The 23,717-nt window shown below is 32.9% G+C and overlaps 1 protein-coding gene across 3 annotated transcripts in view; it reads right to left on the reverse strand.

Moving 5' to 3' along the window:
• Positions 1-23,717, reverse strand: part of LOC118203546 (deubiquitinase OTUD6B) — a 116,577-nt gene that overhangs the window by 67,758 nt on the left and 25,102 nt on the right. For all 3 annotated transcript variants that reach the window (XM_085808063.1, XM_085808062.1, XM_085808064.1), the window contains one exon: positions 9,969-10,157. In XM_085808063.1, coding sequence (XP_085664189.1) covers positions 9,969-10,157 — 189 coding nt within the window. The remainder of the gene's footprint in view (positions 1-9,968; positions 10,158-23,717) is intronic.

Raw genomic sequence — 23,717 nt, forward strand, 5'->3', positions numbered from 1 at the left:
GGAAAAAAGATACTAAGACATTCTTAATGCAGTTAAAATAATGACAAATATAAAATTGTGAAATATATTATATATTAAAAAATGACACACATCAATAAACTCATCACTTAGTTTCATAATTCAATGGTTGTAAGTTGAGAAGTAAAGACACACTTGTAATACACTCCATACAAGAATTTTCTGCAAAAACATATAAAAAATTAAATACCTGTCATAGTGCAATGCAAAATGCACTCATTATACTGCAGTATTCCCATACCCATCATAATACATTCTCAAGACTTACTTAAGTTGTGTCTCATTGAAAATAACTGAGGAACATTTGATATAATGCAATATTTGTGTAATACAACACAAAGTAAATTATGCACAGTTTTTATTAATATTTAAATAAAATAAAAACAAAGAACATCCTCACATACACTGAACAGCATACTTTCTTCCCCTTTTGTATATACAGAAGTAAAGGATTTTTATCCAATATTAAAAGGACAAATGAGCATATGGGAATAGAACTCTCTTTGTATTGCATATATATATAAATTAAGATGAATTAACAGAACAATAAAAATCATAAAAATCCCACTTTCCATCAAAATACTACACAAACAATAAAACACTGTCCCTTAATAACACATACATGTTTAGTGTTACAGTCTTGTTTCCAGGAACAGGTTTAGTGTTATACTTTTCCCCCAGAAAATGATTAGATAACTAGGTTGCTATATAACACAATGCACTCAATCAGTGCATGTTTTGTAACATATACACTGTCATTTTTCTAATATTTGAAGTAATCTGTAGTAATTCACAGATACCGAGTCAGCAACTATAGAATCATTGCTTATCCTTGCTGAGCCAGCCTCTTGGCAGTTTTCATCCCTCACAAACTGAAAAGAATTGACTAAAATAAACCAGAGAGACTGTCGAGTCGGAAACAAGCAGAAGCAGAAATCAACGTTGCTTACCATATTTGCAATTAATCTCCTTCTATCATTTAAATTCTTTATAAATCATTGTAAATATTAATAAAATATGTCGTTTTGTTAAAAGCCTGCCATTTTTAGTTGCCTGGACTTATGAGTTTACATTAGAAAATTCTTCTGCCAGCCACCCACCCTAAAGAAGATAAAAGGGTAAGTTTACCTTTTGACATATTTTTTATTAATCTTCTAAAATATTTAATGGCACCCCTGGGTGGGCGGCTTGAAGGATTTATTTATTGTATTACTGTAGAATTATAAATATATGATTATTCATAAACTTTAAAAATGGAGCATCTAAAGAAATTACGTACCGCCTTTCAGAAGTGTTCTTACACAAATATCTAATAAACTGGAAGACTGTTTGGGAAAAGAAGTACGCGATATAGAAGAAATTGAAATCCTAATGACACAGTTAGAAGAAAAATGGTTGGAGCTTGATTTGATTTAAAAAAATTATAAAATTGATATCAGATGATCCTGAATGTTCTCAGTGATTTTGATAAAGAAGACAAGGGTAGTACAATACATAGTGAAAAATATGTGAGGCTTAGAACTAAGGTACGAAAAATAATGAGTAATACTAATTCAGACGATAAAAGTACTACAGTTCAAAAGCAAAAGTTTAAATTGCCGAAAATTGAATTTAAAAAATTCAGTGTTGATGTTAAGGAATGGTTGGGCTACTGGAGTCACTTTAAGAAAAATTCACTATAATCTAGAAATTCAACCTGAAGATAAATTTCAATATTTATTTCAAGCCACTGTTGAAGGATCGTGTGCAAGAGACAGGGTTGCCACTCAAAGAGGAGAATGAAATTCCCTGACTTTTCCAGGTATGTTTCGAGAAAATTCCAGTCTATCCGCGTAATGTACATTGGCTGTGCTAAGAGGTAAATTAATTATGGTATTACTTGAACTGTGTAGCAAATTCAGTTAAATATTCAATAAATCCCAGAGGACATTTATTCTTAATTATTCTTGGTACACTTTGTTTGATAATTTCGTTTACTTTTCCGCTTAAAAAACTTAATAAAATTTAAGATATATACATTGGATAACAACTGTACGTTTTATTTAATTATTACTCATGATCATCACCAGTTCAACACGAGGCTAATCCGGTTCTTATAAATCACAACAAAATGCTAAAAGTTAGGTTAGATTTTAGGTAAATTTAATTTGTGTGAGATGTATTCTTAAAAGGCACCTTAACACTTGAAAACACAAATATAATTATAATAGCAGTTGTTTTCTCAACTGAAGATTGAGATAAGAATCTGCCCAATCTGGAATAAAATAAGGCTTTTTTTTTTTTTTTTTTTTTTTTTTTTTTTTTTTTTTTTTGCAGACATTCTGCAGCTAAACGAAAGAAAGAAATCTATTTTAATAAATTGAGGTATTTTATATTTATTTCGCAGCATACATAAGGAAAAAATACGTGCATTAAATTTCGTGATGGTATGTCATCATACTGCTAGAATTAATTTCAGGATTATGCCAGAGAAAATTTCCTGAAATTTGGAAATATTATTTACTAATAATAAATAAATTTAGAGGGAAGAAGCAACATTAAATTATACGAATATCATAAAAATAAAGATAATTATTTAAAAATTGAATTAGAATAATCAACGATATTTTAGCGAATATAGTTATATTACATGGTTATCCTAGATGATTGATTACTATTTTTTTATTTTACTGCAAAATGACAAGGTATTTATTAAAAAGAAAAGAAAAAAAAAGATTTCGCGGTAAAATTCTAGTATACGATACGGCCTTCGCATGATTTTGAAAATTGTCGCCAAGAACAAAATGACCCGTTTACTGCTCATCATCATGTCAATCAAATTGGAGCTGCAAAAATTGGCTCTATGCCAGCTGCACGAATGACACTCACGTGATACACAATTCGCCAAAAAAGTTATCTCTTCCGACGTCGGCGCAAAACTCGCCTTTTTTGGCGGGATCGTTGTATGAAATACCCTGACTTTTCCAGATTTTTGACTAAAACACTTAAATTCTCTGACTTTTCCCTGAATTTTTTGGTCAATTTCCGAATTCCCTGACTTTTTCCGGTTTTCCAGGTAGCGTGGCAACCCTGAAGAGATATCACTGATTCTTTTCTCCCATCGGCTGACAATTATTACCAAGTAATTGAATATTTTAAATCTCGATTCAGCAAAGAGGATCTCCTCATATAAGTATATGTCAGAGAACTGTTGAACTTAATTCTGAATAATTCATTGTGCCAAACCAAAGCAACACATTAATTGTCTGATAAAATTGAAACTTATTTGAGAACGCTCAATACAATAAACTTCACGTCTGATAAATACGCATGTATGTTATACCCTCTCGTTAAATCTTGCTTCTAGGAAGATGTTATTAGAGTACAGGAAAGAAACATAGGTTCTCGATACATTAAACATCACATCTGATAAATACGCATATATGTTATACCCTCTCATTAAATCTTGTTTCCAGGAAGATGTTATTAGAGTACAGGAAAGAAGCATAGGTTTACGTGAAATAGTAAATCATCAAATGAACATACTATTTTAATGAACTTTCTAAAATCCTCTCTGCTTTTTTTGCGGGAAGGGTCATGATTTACGAGCATGTAAACCTGCAATTAGATAATAAGTACAAAATTATTATTGAAGAAATTATGCTGTTTTCTATGCTGTAGAATCGGGCACTAGGCATGAGACTGCAAATGTAAAGTTATTTGCGAAAACTGTTGGGGCAGACATTGCAGAGTTATGTGCAATGAAGGAACGTAAACAACAAAAACCAAAATACTTCAGAAGTAGAACAAAATGTGATTAGTGATGTAGTGTTAACCTGGGAAGGTGCGTGTGGGGTGTGGCAATCTCCCCCTATAATCCAAAATGCTTAAGTGCATCAGTAGCTGCCTTCAAGGTCACGTTCTACACGTCTTGAGAGGAAACGGAAAATTCCGAGCATTTGTTGTTGTTTAAATAATAGTTTGGAGTGTGCCGACACCCCACACGGGCTTTCGTGCTACTATTTTTCAGTGTGAGCCTTGGTGTGTGTTCAAGTCGCTCTGTTCGGTCTTTTCCTCATTTGACGTATGATCAAGAAATGAAAAGACTTCAAGAATTATTAGAAGGGGTTTCGTCAGATGAAGATTCTATAGAAGAAGACATTAGAAGATTCAGATCATGAAGATATATTTAGTGATCATGAGTCTGAATCTGAAGAAGAGTGTGATTCTTCAGAAAACATTGCTTGTGATGAAACTGATTATTTTATAGGAAAGGATAAAAATTAGCTCCAATAAGGCATTTATTTGAAAATTTTGTCAAGAACTGACAAAAATTATATCATGTAGGGGAATACATGACTTTGAATGAAAAGCTAGAACCTTTTCGAGGATGATGGTCCTTTCAGCAGTATATACCGAAGAAACTTGCAAGATATGGTATAAAGATATTTGCTATGGCTGATTCTAGAACCTTCTATGCTTTTAACATGGAAATTTAAGCATGTCAGCAACCAGATGGGCCGTACAAGAAAGTCAGCAGTTTTGTGAAATAACAAAGCACATCCTGGCTCCATTATACAAATCTGGAAGAAACATTACCACAGATAATTGGTATACCAGTTATGAATTGGCCAATTTCTTACAGAAAATGATTTGATGAACCACAAAAAAAGAAAACAAAATATAATATAGATGTTACATGTGCTCAAAGGAAAAATTATATGTGTGAAGTGTAAAAAAAACATATGTCACTGTGAAATAGATGCTTCATGTATATATTACAAAATATCTAATGCTTCTTGGGCCTAGCTGATTTCAATATTAATTATATGACTCGTTGTTCATGTAATAATTCTGCATAATTTGGATTATAATTGCATTCACAAATAAAAAACAGACATTTCTCATAGAAATCGATGATTCCTAAACATCTGAAAAAAAATTATCTATTTGTTATTAATTTTAAAATTAGCATTATTTTAAGCTATTTTATGTAATAAATGTTGCAATTAATATAGAATGCATTCTTTTACTGAATGGTAATAATATGTTTAATTTGTACGTCATTTAATTGCTTAGTGTTGACATAAGGTGTGTTGACATACCATGCACATTCTCGTGTTACATAATGTTGTGTGTTGACATACCATGCACATTCTCGTGTTACATAATACAGCACACGTCCTCCTGTGTTAAGTAATAGAATATGTACACATGAAATCCTTTTACAAACATTATATGTGAGATTATGGGGTACAAATGGAGGAAAAATAATTCGTGCACTCAATTGATTTGGGTTCCCACTGATCTTATTTAAGTAAACATGTTGTAAGGGAAATGCAGTACCAGAAAATTAAGGAGGAAAATGTTATTCATAATTTATTTGGTGGCACAGAACAGTCTGAGAAACATTTTTGATATAGGGTATACTTAAGCAGTATAAATGATGATTATCATTACAATTTTGAAGTCCTTGGACAGCATGAAATTTGTTCCAAGATCCCTATTCCAAAACTAAAACCATTTGTTAAAGAATGGTATTGTTATGACAGATGAATTAATCCTTGGAAATGATAAATCATTAGAAATCGATCTGTTAGTAGGGGATGACTTAGCGGGAAAGCTACATTAAACGTCATGGAGCTACATGGAAAAGTAATACATTAGCTGTGCAGACTAGTGGCCGTTAGAACACTGTTAGGATGGACTTTAATGGGAAAGATACCTTATCTAGATACTGATGATAATTCTTCAATGATAGTGACAAATATGCTTGCTTAATGATGCCACTCTCCCAGAACTGTGGAGACTTGATGCTATCGGAATAACAGATCTGGTCATAAAGAAGACGAGAGAAGAAAGGGATTTACAAGCAAAAATGCAGTTACAAAACTCTGTATCACTAAACAAAGGGGGGGGGGCATTATGAAGTCACACTTCTGTGGGCTTAAAATCATATGCCAGTCCCCACCAATAAGGATTTAGCCTTGAAGTGTTTAGAATCTACCACCCAGAAACTTCTCTCGCAAAATTTATTTTCTCCAGACAATGCAGTTTTTAATGACTGGTGTAATTTAGGGATGATCAAAGAAGTTACAGAAAATGTAGCTGCTGACTATGGACACTATTAAAGAAACTATAGACACACTTAAAGACTATGGACACATTTAAAGAAAATAGCTCAGTACCAATTCAGCGGATGTTTGATGCATCTGCGAGAAAACAATCATCTCCCTCTTTAAATTAGTGTTTGGAGTGTGGTCCAAATTTGATAGAACTAATTCCTTCTCTTCTGTTGAAATTTTGTGAAGGCAAGTTTGATACTATAGCAGACATTGAAAAGACTTTTTTTACAGATACGCGTAAAGACTCAAGTTAAAGATTGGCTTCGATTTTTTTTCTGCAGAATGAAGTGGAAGGGAAAAAAATGAAAATATTTCGTCTGAGGTCACGAGTAGTCCTTCACTTTTAACAGAATTCCATCTACAAAAGTACATGAAAAATGCTCAATATGATATGGAGATGACAGATAAAATCTTGCATAGACTGTACATAGATAACATTGTTGCCAGTTTTGATAACGAATCCAAGATGATTCAGTTCATTGAAAAATCTCAAGAAATAATGTATGAAGGAAAGTGTTTAATCTTCGAGGTTGGTTATGTACTAGAGATAACTTAAAAGAGAAAACTATTTCACCCATATTGAGCCTGTTATAGAACTCTCAGAAAGACAATTTAACTCTGAATCTGAATTGGTTTGATGATTTTAAAATGAATGGAATAACGAAGGAAACAATTCTCGCTGTAACACAAAATATTTGATCCTATTAGAATTATGAGTCCTGTTCTCTTGTATCTTGAAATATTGTTGCAGACCTATGGAAAATAGGAATTTCTTGGGATACTGAAGTCAACAAGACTACAAAACAAAACTTTGTGAATTGGTATAAAGGTCCCTTTCTCTTAAAAGAAATCTCCCACTTACGATGGGTACATTACAGCAATGACAATAAGAAGTTCTTCAGCATTCACAGAAGCGACAAAAATTCTGGACTTGAAGTTAATCTTTTGGCATCAAAGTTTAGAGTAGTTCCTGTTAAGTCTATAACGATTCCTCATCTAGAATTAATAGCTGCCACAATAGGAGCCAAATTGTGCTCTTCTGTTTTAAATGGTTTACAATGGCAAAATGTTGAAATGCATTTTTGGATGGATTCTACAACACTTTTGACGGGAAGTCAAAAGGAAGAGATTGTCTGGACTGTCTTTGCGGAAAACAGAGTCAAAGAGATTAGAAAACTGACAGATCCAAATGCTTGGGAAACACATTTGGTTCTGTCACAAACAAAAAAACCCAGCTGACCTTCCATTAAGAGGTTGCACCACCAAACAACTTTTGGAAGTCAGATGGTGGGAGAGCCCTGATTGGCTGAAAAAAAATCAGGAAAAATGGCTAAAATCAAAACTGGTCTATAACCACGAAGAAATAACTCATGAAATGAGAAAAAGATGTAACAAAAACTCATTTAAGCATAGAAACTGAAGCAATCTTCCACAGAATTTCATCATTTGAAAAACTCATTAGAATAGTTGCTTGGATGTTTAGATTTTACTTTAATCTAAGATCTAAAGCGTCAACATGCTCTGGTGACCTAACTGTAAAAGAAATCAGCCAAGCTGAACTTCTGTCCAACGAGAAGAATTTCCTGATGGAATAAATTATCAATCAATAAAACCTTTTTATCCAGTACTTGACGAAAAGGAATTAATAACAGTACAAACACAGATCTTCAGCAGAAAAGATAAGAACAATTTTCGGTTACCAATAATACTGTCATCGAAGCATAGAATTGTGCATATGCTCATTGCATGTAACCATAAGGAACTTGCACATCCAGGGGTTCAAATATTAATGAATCACCTTTAAGGAAATTATTGGACTTTACAAAGTCGCAAAACAATTTGACAAGTTACCTTGAAATGTGTTCGATGTAGACAATTCACCGTGACTTATTCAGAACCCAAAAGCCACTTTTTTTGCCAGAAAACTGAGTAAAGGATGCTGCTATATTTGAAGTCACAGGTGTGTATCTCCCAGGGCCACTGTATTTGAGGGATAAAACAAAGGCCTGGACAGTTTTATTAATGTGCGCCATATATTGGGCAGTGCATATGGAGCTAATAACAGCTTTAACAGCAGAAGCCCTTCTGCTCTCATTGAGAAGATTTATAGCACACAGAGGTAGACCGACTGTTATTTATTTGGATAATGGAAGTAACTTTGTAAAAGCTCACAGTGAACTCTGCAAAGTTGACTGGAAGAAAATAGAGGCTGAATCTACACTGAAAAAAATAACATGGAAATTCATTCCCCTATCAGCTCCTTGGTGGGGCGAATGGTGGGAGTGATTGATCGGCATGGTCAAACAGATTTTGCACGGAGTATTAAGTCAAGCTTCACTTAATTACGAAGAATGTGCAATACTGAAAGTCTGATAAATTCACGACTTTTGGCATACTTGTCTGAAGATGCTAACGACTTAATTGCTCTTTCTCCTTCGATGTTCCTACAAGAGAACAAAGAAAGTGGAGTACCAAACACTGATAACATTGATGCTTTGCATGTGTGTAAAAGACATCTATACTTGCAGAAGCTACATAGAGATCTAAGAAAAAGATTTCGACTAGAATACCTTGGATATCTAAAACATGTTAATCTTTCCAAAATTGTTTCCAAACCGATTTCTATTTGAGATATAGTATTCATCAGTTCTGATAAGCTGAATCGTCTGCAATGGCCGACTGCATGAGTTGTCAAAGTCCTACCTGGAAAAGATGGTGCTGTCAGAATTGTAAAATTGAAAACAAAATCCAGCATCATCACAAAACCTATACAACATGTTTATCCTTTAGAACGATCAGATGATCTTGAAGGTCTTGTTTTGACATGCAAAGCCCATAGCAATTGTGAGCCAATGACTAAAAGTGATGACTCGAACAGTCATGTTCCACTAGAAGGACAATCAGAATCCTCAAGTCACAGTCACTCGTAATGGACGTACTGTGAAACCTGTTCATAGACTACAACTGCGACATGTGCGACAGTAGGCTGTGTTCCAGAATTCAAGGTGGGTGGATGCCGCTGCTGAGCCAACTTCTTGGCAGTTTTCCTCCCTCATGAACTGAAGTGAACTGAAGACTAAAATAAACCAGAGAGTCAAAAATGAATGGAAGAAGAAATAAACGATGCTAATCATATTTCTAATTAATCTCCTTCTATCATTTAAATTTTTCGTAAATTGTAGATAGTAATAAAGTATGTTGTTTTGCTAAAAGGAAGTCTCCCATTTTTAGTCACCTGGACTTATGAATTAGAAAATCATTCTGTCAGCCGTTCACCGTGAAGAAAAGGTAAGTTTACCTTTTGATATATTTTTATTAATCTTCTAAAACTGCTACATGCATATTATAAATGGTGCTATATGAAGAATGCATGAAAATAAATGAAATGTCAGTTCATAAACTAGCTTCTATATGGCTTTATTACATTTAAATAACTAAATGAAATATTAAGTAATTTACAACATGAAATATATTTCTTTTCAGACATTACTGAAAAATAATTATATATATACACACACATTAAGCATATTATTTAATATTACTTAAATTATTTTAGATTATTACCATAGGTTTTGAACTGTTTTTTACTTTGTATTCATCCTTGACATATATATTATATACAGTCAATTAATCAGTCTCTCTATCTGCTGATCTAGACAAACAGACAGAAATTTAAAAAAAGATAAAATAATGTAACTTAAAACTTAACCTTTAAGTTACATTATTTTAAAGCACAATAAAACAAAATATATGAAAAAGATAGTGATATAATGAAAACTCTGAAGAAAAAACTGGCACTGATTTTTAAAAGCAAAAGCAATTAAAAATTATTTTGCTTTAACATACCCTTCGTTTCTGAGCTTTACTCAGTTTTTGAGATCCTTCTGAAATCTGGCTCTTATTTTCTGAAGCATAGAAACCAGGAAGTTGAGACCCATCAGTTGTTCTCACATCTTGTACTTCTGAACAATCAACAGAAGTTTCACCCATGGCATCTGAACCATTTGAAGTTGCAAGTTCACTTACATTTTTACCCTGTAAGATTATACATAGGAATACATATAAAAATGCATGAAAGCATTCAAAAGAATATATGGAAGATAAAAAAAAAATTCTGCAACCTACAGGTCACTATGCATTTCAGTCCAATAAAAAAGTTGGAAAAATTTTGGAGATGTGTAGCAATGTCACGTACAAACAAATCACAAAAAATAAAATACTTAAAAAAATATCAGGTATATCCTTTTTATATAAATGCATAAAATATATGCAGATACTACTCTATTTCATTGTTTATTACCAAAAATAAGCATAAATCTATTATCAATGCAATGTGCCACTTAAGAATGCTATCTATAGTATATAATTTTCCTATGAAACCAAGTAAAGCATCCAAAGCATCTTCTAACTGCAAGTCAAATTCCTCACACTGGAGTGTCTTAAAGTGGTTTTATTATTTATTCCTGGCTACATCATCATTTTCTCAGTTTTTTACTGTGAGTAGACATGGGAATTTATCCACATAATATCATACACTGTATAATAATTATCACTTTCTTTTAAATTAGAATTTTCCATGTGATGCATACTTCACTTCTAAGTGGGAAATTTCTGATGACGTAATTTTATGTAGTTTCAAAATACTCTCAAACAAATGAACAAAATTCGGCTTTTCAACCATATTTTAACATTTTTAGCTATTCCCAAGTACAGTTTCATATATTTTCATCCTCTTTCTAATTTTCCAAATGATAGTAATATCTGTCAAATGTTCAAATTTTTTATTACTAAAGGCTTGATGCTATTTCATTGTTTATTACCAAAAATAAGCATAAATCTATTATCAATGCAATGTGCCACTTAAGAATGCTATCTATAGTATATAATTTTCCTATGGAACCAAGTAAAGCATCCAAAGCATCTTCTAACTGCAGGTCAAATTCCTTACACTGGAGTGTCTTAAAGTGGTTTTATTATTTATTCCTGGCTACATCATCATTTTCTCAGTTTTTTACTGTGAGTAGACATGGGAATTTATCCACATAATATCATACACTGTATAATAATTATCACTTTCTTTTAAATTAGAATTTTCCATGTGATGCATACTTCACTTCTAAGTGGGAAATTTCTGATGACGTAATTTTATGTAGTTTCAAAATACTGTCAAACAGATGAAGAAAATTCGGCTTTTTAACCATATTTTAACATTTTTAGCTATTCCCAAGTACAGTTTCATATATTTTCATCCTCTTTCTAATTTTCCAAATGATAGTAATATCTGTCAAATGTTCAAATTTTTTATTACTAAAGGCTTGATGAGTTTAAAATGAAATACAACAATATTTTAAGCACTTTCTTGAACATGAATCCAGGTGCAGACTGTAGTTGCCTATTTAATTCTTTAAAATCAGAATCAGGTAATAATAAAAATTGAAAATTTTGCTCAGACAAAATAAAAAAATCTTCTCTTTTACAGAACCTATATATATATATATATATATTCTTCTTTTGAGATATTTCTTCATTCAGTATGATTTTCTTAGGAATCATGGCAAGATTTCTTGTGTTTATCAATAGTTTTGAACTAAATATTTAATTTCACTTCATAAAAAACTTAAAAAGAGGATTCCACTGCTCCATTAGTCTTTCCAGTGCTCTACCAAGCAAGCAACCATGTGTGCACATGCTTTAATTTGTTTCTTTTTTCTCTATTTCCATGAAGCTGCTGAAAGAAATTTAACCTCTCTTTCAATTAGCACTTTCCATAAGTAACATTAAAATTGTATCTATGTTTACTGGTAATGTAACAACTGCTTTTCTGCTGCTAAATTTATTAGGTAACATTGGCATATTAATGATTAATTTCTTTTTTGTATTTTTCACAAAGGCTGTCATACCTTTCCAATGATCAGTCACAACAGCTGCATTAACCCTTTCAGGACATAAATATAATTGAAAGAACCGAAAAACAAACGAACATTTTACAAAAATTTAAACGCTGATTGAAAATTGCCACTGTCATGATAAATTCGGAATGGTTTCTTCAGATACTAATTAATATTTTACCTAGGCTCAAGTATTAATTGTTTTGCATTTCAGAGCAAAATATATAACCATCAACTTCTATATCTCCAACGTATGTAAATGAAATACTACATAAATTAGCTAAGAAATGTGATAAAAATATTTCATACAAGAAATTTACAACAAAATAGCCTTCCAACATTCATATTTGAAATGAGATAACCTAACAAACAACATACACAACTGGCAATATCAAAAAAAAAAAAAAAAAAACATAAACTATGAAGTGTTTGAAAGTTACCAGAAAAAAAGTAACAGAACTACTATTTCCAATTAGTAAAAAATCATTTAGTAAATAGCAAGCTGTTAAAAGTGCAGTAATTAGTAGCAACGCTGATAATTTTTAACATCATTTCTTTCGATCATATCAGGGTTGCCACGCTACCTGGAAAACCGGGAGAACCGGGAAAAGTCAGGGAATTCGAAAATACGCATTCCCTAAGAACGTCCCTTACAGCCGGGCATCCCATCCCCGCATCAGTAAAGATCGCATTCAGAGGACGGGTGATGCGTATACGCATTTTAAGGTGGAACGTTTTTCTGAAGGCCACTAGATGGCATCCTGTGTCCATTACTTTTGAAATGAACACAGTTTTAGGTTCCTGACCTTGAGTTTGATATATTCTGCTTGACTTTGATATTTTACTCGTCAGCTGTTCGAGGGAGGGAAAGCGTAAACAGAGGTGGGCTCTTTAAATCACTGCGTGCTAATGAAAACACATTCTCGTATCTGATTTATATCCAATGCCTTTTTTTATTCTATTTTTCCCCTCTACTATGTACGGTTTTTTAGGGCTACTGTGCGGAGTTTTTTTTACGTTTTGCATTGCCTTCAGATATATTTCCATTCCTTCTTTTTTTATTTAGGAAAGCCTCACCTCCAGTCTATTATAGCAGGAAGGCACTATTTATCAGAGGAAGAATACCTTCGTATGGTTAGTGAACCATTTACTAATGCAAATGAGAGTACTGATTCATTTTCTAAAGAGTTAAAAAGTGATACTTTTTCTAAGAGTTACAAAGTGATACTTCTCTGTGCTTTGATATTTACCACACTCGGTTTCATTTTAAATTTTGTTACTTCTTACTGTAAATAGTCTTTATTGCATTCTTTTTATTAATTTTAAACTTTATTGATGGATTTTATCAATTAAAACTTTGGAATAATTTGAATAGCACTTCCGACAATTATTTTAGAAAATAAGCAATTTTTTAAGTATATTTTCATGTAAAATAAAGAAAAAAATATTTTAAGGGCTAATTTTAACATATATAAGAGCTCAAGTAATAATCTAAAATGATACCAAAAATTACGATGCTAGAAGTGAAACTTTTGTTTTTCTGATTTTTGTTATAAAATTAGGCTTAGCAATGCAAAACCTCCGTCCTGTATGGTGACTGCCTTCGATTCTCTTCCGTCCCACACGAGCGTCTTAAACAAAGGTGCGCCATCGCGAAAAGGTTAAACTGCACAGGGGGAGAAAAACACATATAGGATTATTTAATTTACTTATTTCATTAATAACCTTCACTAAAATATTCCAACCAGTTGAGTAACCAACTAAATTAGAAAGATAAACAGTATTTTTTATTTCCTCCTTTCTGTCATTAAAATAAGTTTCAACAACTTACAATATTCACTTTATCACTTTCACTGCTTCTAACAAAAAAGAGAAAGCAGATTTTTGCATACTACTTAACACGTCTTTTCAACTAACATTAACCACCTCATTTAAGAATGGCAGAAGTTTTCGATCTAGTACATGAATATTTCTTAGCTACATCTGAATCAGGATACATCTTAGAGGAGACAATGTAGATTTGCAGCATTCAAAGCAGTATTGTTTTCAACTAAAAACTGAGTAAATTGACAATCAGCATGAATAGACTTTTATTGATATTTTCAACATTGGATTTTCATTTTTTAGATTCCAGATGTTTCACAATATCACTTTTTCCACCATGAGATACAAAATTCTATCCATATATGTTCCAAAATGCATAAGTATTTCTCTTATGTCATTCTTTAATGTTTAATACAAAGAAACTCATCCTCATAATCTGGTTTAAAACATTGACAATATTGTTCCTTACTCATTTTACCAAATAAATTTTATCGACAGAGATTAAAACATGTGCAAACAATATTTGACGCCACTTGATGTATCTTGCAATCACCAATTTATATCAGGTTTTCAAGGCTTGCACGACAAAATTTTGCCTAACAAAAATTCAACAAACATGGAAATTAAATATTTTAAAATATGAAAGTGGATATATGCTTTAATTTAATATCATTTTATCATAATATCAGAACTTTACTGATATAGTATTATTATATTAAAAATAAATTGTGAAGAAATTTACAAATCACCAATTCAAATGTTACGAAAATAAACCTTTTTAGAGCCATAAATATTGATCAATCGCCAAAACTAGTGATGCACAACATAAGAATGCAGAAGGGAAAAACTGCCCAACATTCATTTGCCTCTCCCCATAAAAAGGTTGATTTGACCTATCACCCGGTGACTGAATTATTTTTCTTACAACTTGATCTGATGGTAATTCTAATCTTTAAAAAAATAAGCACCATAAACAGATTATGCGACAAATTGTTATGATGAAATGATTTGGGGCAACTTTAAAAAAATAAGGCAAAATTTGTTAAAAAATAGTCTTCAACCATAAAGTTACAACACTAAAGCGGTTTTCATAAAAATTACAAAAAAAGTTGGTGCATAAGCTATCAGCCACCAATGCAAATACAGTCAAAAGTCATTAATTCGGACACCCATAATCCGGAATGATCTATAATCCGGACCTCAAAGCTAAAAACTTTCTGCACATGCGCCGCGTTGGCACATGCGCACAGGCGTTTTACGCGTGCGCGTAAGACCTTGACTACTGCGCATATGCGTGTGCGCAAGTGCAGAATACGTTTTCACCTGCGCGTTTAATGTATAACGGACGGTGTACGCTAAAATTATCTAATTATCTATTTCAGTTAATGTTAATGATTGCATTGTTCCATAATCTTCGATTTGGATCCCGCTTATTATTTTTTGCAGACTGTAAGAGCAATTTTATTAAAGTAAACCTGAAATTTCGATTATGTCAAATAGAATTTCCGATGCTGGAACTTCCAAAGGATCTACAAAACGAAAATATGTTTCGATGTCCAACAAACAAAAAGTGGAACTGCTCCAAAAAATGGATAAAGACATGAAGAATGTGACAGAGAGGTTAGTGAAAACGAAAAAATTTCGTTTGACAAGTTAGTCGGTATTCTCGGCAGAGCAATTAACAGGACTTGAACAGCGGAACTTTGTAACTGAAAAAGAAATTATGTCTGTTTATAGAATTAAAGAGAAAGTATTATCACATAAAACGAAGCAACTTAAACAACTTACATTGAAAGAAATGTTTAATAAAGTAAACAAATAAATATTAAGCTTTTTTTTTTTTTTTTTTTTTTTGTAAATTTTGATACCCTTTAGATCATAATTGTTCTTTATTTCATTAATTATGGTTTTATGTTTTTAATTTTAGAATTTCTGCATGCCATCTTACGAGATTTAAACTGATGATCTATAATCCAGAAAAATTGATAATCCGGAATCGCCGAAGTCCTGACGAGTCCGGATTAACGACTTTTGACTGTAGTCTGTTTATTGTGCAAAATTTAAACAATCAACTATGACATGCATTTAAACTGAAATTCAGCATCTGAAAAGCTATGGATAAATAAATCTTTATACATGTTAACCATATAAACTATTTAATTTAGGAGACAACAGAATATACATTTAAAAGTAATGATTTATGAAAAAATAATATGCAGATTTCTGCTCCATGCTTGCAGATCCTCAATGATGCATGCAAACACGCTAAATAACTTCAGTACTACAACAAATTCTTTTTTCAATGAGCATATATTGTAAACAGTGAATTTTGTTCTTTAAAATGTGTACCTACATATTTAAGAAAAAATTACCATGCTGATTCTTCTAAATACTAAACTTTTGTTTGTTTGAGGGCACAAATCACATGCATTCACAAATTTAATACTTGCAAATTATCAAATTCTACTATATAATATGAAAGCTTTTATTACCCTTCCAGCACGCACGCTTGGCAATTTTACATGAGCATGCGCACGTCGTATTTTTTTACATCTGCTTTTACCGTTTTCAGCACAAAAAAAAAAAAAAAAAAAAAAAATGAAATGAGTGAATATTGATAATAAATTTGTTAAGAAATAAAATATTAACCTTGTTATTGCAAAACACAAATGATGTCACATTCAAATGAAAGTAAATTATTTTTAAGTAAATTATTATTAATATCAGATGGAAATGCAATGATGTATTTCATTATAGAAAATTTAAAATTTATTATTTAATAATTATATTTTTAAATCGAAGCTAATTTAATATTCATCAAAGGCAAGTATATACAAATAAAAAAGGAAAATACATTCACCTTGGTAGGAAAAAAACATACTCCCCCTTCTGCAAGGAAATTTACTTCAGTATTACTCTTATATACGCCCTCAGATGTATGGTGTCGCCCAATGTGGCATTATGTGCTCTGCACTGGATTTTGGCAGCGATGGTTTGTATGGCAATCCTTTTGATGATGAAACTTGATTTTGGTGGAGTGGTTTTGTTTGCTGGTTGGTTTGGTGGCCGTTTTGAAATGGCTTATGTTGCAATGAAAGACGTGGGTGGTGGCAAAATTTCAGGAGTGTACTTTGGATTGTGTGCAAGATAAATTTAGTATTAAAAGGTACAAGTCAAGTTTATTCCCGAATGTATGCTGGACTTGCTCAGTATCTCAGAAGATAGAGGGGGAAGGAAAAAGTAGTGGGAATTGATGAGTTTTACTGATGTTTGAAATTGACATTTCTGCTGTTTGACATTTCTGCTGTTTCTGCTTTCACAATGGTAAGTGCATTTTATTTTATGGAACTACTCTTATATGCGCCGTCAAATCGCCAAATTTCTCGATGGTGCCATATTACTACAGTCAAAAGTCATTAATCCGGACTCGTCGGGACTTCGGCGATTCCGGACTATCGATTTTTCCGGATTATAGATCATCAGTTTAAATCTCGTAAGATTGCATGCAGAAATTCTAAAATTAAAAATATGAAACCGTAATTTATGAAATAAAGAACAATTATGATCTAAAGGGTATCAAAATTTACAAAAAAAGCTTAATATTTATTTGTTTACTTTATTAAACATTTCTTTTAATGTAAGTTGTTTAAGTTGCTTTGTTTTATGTGATAATACTTTCTCTTTAATTCTATAAACAGACATAATTTCTTGTTCAGTTACAAAGTTACGCTGTTCAAGTCCCGTTAATTGCTGTGCTGAGAATACCGACTAACTTGTCAAACGAAATTTTTTCGTTTTCACTAACCTCTCTGTCACATTCTTCATGTCTTTATCCATTTTTTTGCAGCAATTCCACTTTTTGTTTGTTGGACATCGAAACATACTTTCGTTTTGTAGATCCTTTGGAAGTTCCAGCATCGGAAATTCTATTTGACATAATCGAAAGTTCCAGTTTACTTTTATAAAATAGCTCTTACAGTCTGCAAAAAATAATAAGCCGAATCCAATTCGAAGATTAAGGAACAACGCAATCAACAACATTAACTGAAATAGATAATTAGATAATTTTAGCTTACACCGTCCGTTATACATTAAACACGCAGGCGAAAACGTATTCTGCACTTGCGCACACGCATATGCGCAGTAGTCAAGGTCTTACGCGCACGCGTAAAACGCCTGTGCGCATGTGCCAACGCGGCGCATGCGCAGAAAGTTTTTAGCTTTGAGGTCTGGATTATGGGTGTCCGAATTAACAACTTTTGACTGTATCTAAATTTTTTGTCTACATTTCGAACTTTAAGCCTAAAATATCTCCAAATCCGTGGTTTACGTTTTCAACACGCAATTTAAGCTAAAAATCCGAAACAAAAACAAAAAATTTAGACAGCAAAGACGTAAAGTTTCTAACCAAAAATATTTGACAAGAATCCATGTACACAGCGATGTTTTAACTTTAAAAAACATCTACGAATTGTACAATCTAGGCAGCAAAAGAAACTACGAACTACGCACACCTCGCTTTAACCTTTTCCCGTGGGCTATAGGGGCCAATTTCGAATGTATTATGATCATTTAGTCACTTATTTTAAATGAAAGGAACAGAAAAACGAATCGGCAGGATCTTGCTCTTCCTAATCCATATTAAGGAGTAAATTTTAAATCTCCATAGTTTACTGAAATTTCTTGAGACACATTTAAAGTAGTGAATGTGCGGGACATATATGTCCCAGCCCTTGGGAAAAGGTTAATAAATTAACATAACAACAATAAATTTCAAAGAATACCATGTACTCAGCATTCTGTTTCAACTTCAAAAAATTTCTACGAATTGCACAATCTAGGCACTACGCACTAATAAACAAAATAAACTAAAATAACTAAAATAAATTTTAAACAATTCAAAAAAACAACAACAACAGAAATTCCTACTAAAAAAACAATGAACATAACATTCTACAAAATAAGAACAGGAATAAAATAAAATGCAATTACCATGAATGAATGCTTTTTTGAACAGCAGAAATACCAATTTCAGCCGCCTTTAACATGCCGCCATGTAATCACTATCGTATTTATATGACAGCCAGACACACTATTGAGAAAATTCATACTCTTACGAAATGTTAAGGCTCAGTAAGGTAGCTTTCCAGCAAAGCAAGTTTAGGATTGTCATAAAATGGCAAGGGCAGGCAGGGTTGCCACATTTGGCAAGAAATCGCCCATTTGGCGTCAAAATTGGCTATATGCCATGGACGGATGAGAACCTTCTGGAACGAATTCTTACTTGTTTAGCCCAGAATGTTCTTGAACACAAGCTGAAAGCTATATGAGCCCTGCTGGTCTGCAGACAGTTAGTGTGCCTCGTTTACAGTGCGAGATGGTTAGTCTCAACTTAGTTGGTCCCTTCAGAGTCGATTGAGTTGACAGCCGAACAGCGAGGGCCGAGTGGGTCGTCAAGCGCAACGAAAGAGTCTCATAGTGTTTCACAGTTAGTGCATCGTCGAAAGAGCGTGTTAAGCTCCTGGAACAACTGAACCAAAGAGTCGGGAGCTGTGCTCTGTGTGTCAGCAAATGCATCACAAGTTGTAGCGCAGAGTTCCAAGAACAACCAAGCAGAGTCAGGAGCTGTACTCTAGTGCTTTACCGTGAAGCTGTCGCCACTGTGATAGCCTGATAACCTGGAGGTTGTGTCGCTGATTGTGTCAGTGTGTGTATAGTAGTTCTTCAACAACTGTTAAATGTGATTTTTGAGCTATCCTGATTAATATTGGCTAAATAAAGTGTGTTTCGATACTTCATCAAGTGTCGTCGTTATTCACTCCAAATCTGCATGAACCCTGTACAAATGTGAAGTGAAGGAAGAAAATAACGTAATAACTGGTGTCAGAAAAAAAAATGCATCAATACTATGGTTCACAAATTAATGTTCAAAACCTTCTTTTCCTAAATCCTTGTAAAATTGCCAGCCATCCAAAAAAATAGTTGTACAAGGTTCAACCAACTCTTTAATACACTGCATCAGCATTTCCTTACTTCTATCACGCACAGCCACTAAAAATAATCTCCCAGACCCTCTTGCAGCCACGTCTCTCATTGTAACATAGGCCATTTCAAAACATGCACAACACGAACCAATAAGCAATTAAAACACTCCAGCAAAAGAGTATTCAATGTCAAAAGCGTTGCCATACTGTTGGAAAATATGACTTATTGTAACCCTTTTACTGCATCATCTCTCCTCCTTGAAATTTAGGCTTAGTTCTTATTTTAAAGTAATATAGTAGTTACTTCTACTTCTTTTTCTTACTGCCACTGTTTGCGTTGAGAACGGACTGTTTCAACCTAATTAAGATATAAAAATGAAACGTGATGTTATGTCATCTGGAAAGCCGAATCGTGCCGATAGCTGATTGGTTGCCATGAGATGACGTCATGCCTACTTCTGGTATAAGTATCTCGCATCGCTTTGGCTCAGCCCTTCTAGTTCCTGCTTTCCTGGCTCTTGGGTGTGCGGTTTCCAGCCCCTTTTGAAGGATGCGTGCAGTCCGGTGAATAAGTTCCTTGGTTCCTGTCCACAAGATGACCTTTCCAGAATAAGTTCCTTGGTTCCAGAAGCTACAATGTGAGTGACTGCCGTGGGCAGCATCCATGTTCTTCATGAAGGCGGCATTTAAAATAAGTTAGCAGCGATTCCTCATGTTCAACTACTGTGAACAGAGCTAGGCTGGATTTAAGTGCTTTCAAGGACTTGATTTAGATTTCAGGTGCTTTCTTGACCATTGAGCATGGACTTATTGAATGTGTAGCTAATTTCATTTGAGACCGCATAATTTCTGTTTAGGATATTGTTTTTCGTATTGAATGCCAGTATTTTTGGAAACCAGGTAAAATATTATTTGATGAATGAAAGTTTGAAAATGATGGTTATATTATATTTTTTCTAAGACTCTGATATTGTTTGAATTTATTCTTTGTGCTTTTATTTTTTTATATATTGTTAATAAATTTGGTTAAGTTTGAAACCTCTTTATTGTCTTCAATGTCTGCACATCATAAAATCTCAGGGAGCTTCTATTGCTACTGCTATTAAATGTTTAATTTTATAAACTTTAAACTTTGTTTTAGCATCATTTTGGTTATGGGCCACAGCCCCTGAGTTATCTTTGGTGCAGACTTTTGAAGTTTAAAGTTAATTTAGGACTTAAGAGATTAAGGGGCAGTTTTTGTTGAAATTCAAATATAGCTACTGTTAATGTTATGCATAATATTGCTAAACTTGATGCATGTAATTACTTTACATGGTCTAAAGATATGAAGTTTGTCTTAAATGAGAAAAATGCATGGTTTTTGGTCAAAGGTATTGAAAAATGTCCTGATTTAAATGATGTTAAGGGTACTACAAAAGAAATTATTCCTGACTATCAAAATAGAAGTCGTTTGACATTATCTTTAATTTATATGAATGTAAGCCCTGAATACAGAAACTTGATAAGTGAAATTGATGACCCGGTGAATGGAATACGCTTGCCAAATACTTCCTGCCAGATTATCGATCTAGACATATGTCCTTGTTTTCAGAGTTCTTAAATTGTAAAATTAAGCCAAATGAAAGTATTAGTTTCTTTTCTTCTAGATTAAAATGCGTAACTGAACAGTTAGCTGATATTAATCAGGCTGTAAGAGATGCATACATATGTTTTCAGTTTCTAAGGTTCATTCCAGATAAATATGATCAAGTAGTTCAGAATGTTTTGAGGTGGCCAGATGAAAAGTTCATATTTAAAAATATTGAACTTGAAATACTAGCAGAGGAAATGCATCTTGGTTTAAGAGAGATAGATAGGGAAAATTCCAATAAGACTCTAGAAGTCCAAAGTACTCACTGTGAACCCAAATTTAAGCAGATTAAAGGGCTCAAGTGTTATAAATGTGGCCGTCCAGGTCATATTCAAAAGTACTGTAGAGCGGAAGGTAGTTTTTCCAGATCACGCTCGCTTGCTTCTTCTGTTTCCTCAGCTGTATCTAGTACTAATAAAACATCTCCTAAGTGTAAGAATAAACCCAAGTTGTGTAAAGGTAAAAATAATTCCCATGCTCAGTCCCATTTTATAGCTCAAGCTAATGTTAACAACTTGGAGAAAAATGATGATAGTTGGATTTTTGATACTGCTGCATCTCATCATTTTTGTAAAAATCGTGAATTGTACGATAATTTTTCTCCTGTGAAAAATGAGAATATGCTAGTAGCTATTGATGGGGTAACTTTTATAATTCATGGGAAGGGTACTGTTAAAATGAAATTTGGGGATACAGTTATTTTGCTTAAAGATGTTTTATACTCACCTGAACTGAGATGAAATTTAATATCTGGACCTAAGGTGGATATCAATGGAGCAAGATTTTATGGTAAAAATGGGCAAATTAAAGTTACTGATGATGAAAATGAAACCTTGTACAAAGCTAAGTTGATAGGAATTAACTATCATGTATTCCCGAAAATAGTGAAAAAGGAGGGCAAATCTGTAAAATTTGAGGCATCCACAGTTCAGCGTAAAAATAGTGAATTATGCATACTTGCCAACCTATGACACTCAAAAATCAGGAGATATTTTTAAGAAATCAGATTTTCCATAATGTTAAAAAGACTTTTTAAATGATAAAAATATGGTTTTTAATAATGAATTAACTTTAATAGTAACTAATTCTTAAATGCAAGCAACACAAAAATACCTTACACATAAAAAACATTTTTATTACTTGCATTGTTTACGGGAAAAAAAAAAAAGAGGGAATTTTATTTTAGAAAATTAGGAAGTTTCTTTGTTAAAGAACTAATTTTGTTCACTGCAATTGACACGTAGGCCTGCTTTCGCTAAGAAAAGTTTTTCTAATGTGTCATCACTAATATTAGATCTAAATTTAGTCCTCGTTTACGCAACAACATTGAAAATCCTCTCACACTCTGCACTACTATGGGGAACTGTCAAGATGGCCAACACAATTCTAGACAGTTGGCTATATTTTAAAATTCCATCAGCACCTTTCAGTTTTCCAATTAAACTCCATTGGGTGTCAATCCTAGCTGATTTTATAACTTCATTCAAGTTTTCTAATTGAAAACTGCTGTTATGCAGCTGTTGGAATTGTTTCAATTTTTCCTTCCTTTTAGAACTCCTTTCAAGATAATAATAAATATCAACAATGTGTTCATCCACATTTATTGGTTCAAGATAATAATAAATATCAACAATGTGTTCATCCACATTTATTGGTAAAGAAGCTGCCCCTTTTTCAGCTGCTAAATTTAAGAGGTGACAGGTGCACCTCATAATCTGCAAATCTGAATTTTCCCTTCTTAAGATGCCTGCAACATGAGTCTTCAAGCCTACCAATACTGGTGCATTATCGGCACCAAGTGCTAAGCAATTATCCAGAGGGCCTGCATTTTCTTTTAAAGTTTAATAATTAGCTGTGGTATATTAAAGCCTGTCAAATGTCCTTCTAAAATGGGGACAGAAAGTAAATTGCACTCAATTTCTTAAGAATCTGGATTAAAAAAAGAAACAACAATTGGATACAGTTTTGAATCGGTATTATTGCTTCTATCCGTAGAGAGGCAGAACGGAGCTGTTTTGTGCAATCAATAACTGAAGATTTATTTTTCAAACTCATTTCTTTAACAATTGCTCCTGTTTTGGTTCTTGCACTTGAGTATTTCTTAGCAATTTCACTATCGGGAAACATTTTTCTAAATAAAGCTGCAGTGTGATCTGATGCATTCAGTGGCAGGTTGTGCTCCAGTAAAAAGGCAGAGAACAGACATTCTGCATTAATAACTTTTTGGTCCTTTGTATCCGAAGAAAAATTTAATTTTTAATTTTTT

This window comes from Stegodyphus dumicola, chromosome X1 (assembly GCF_044657685.1).
Source record: "Stegodyphus dumicola isolate Sdum_Otavi_A_Nest chromosome X1, ASM4465768v1".
Lineage (NCBI taxonomy): Eukaryota > Metazoa > Arthropoda > Arachnida > Araneae > Eresidae > Stegodyphus > Stegodyphus dumicola.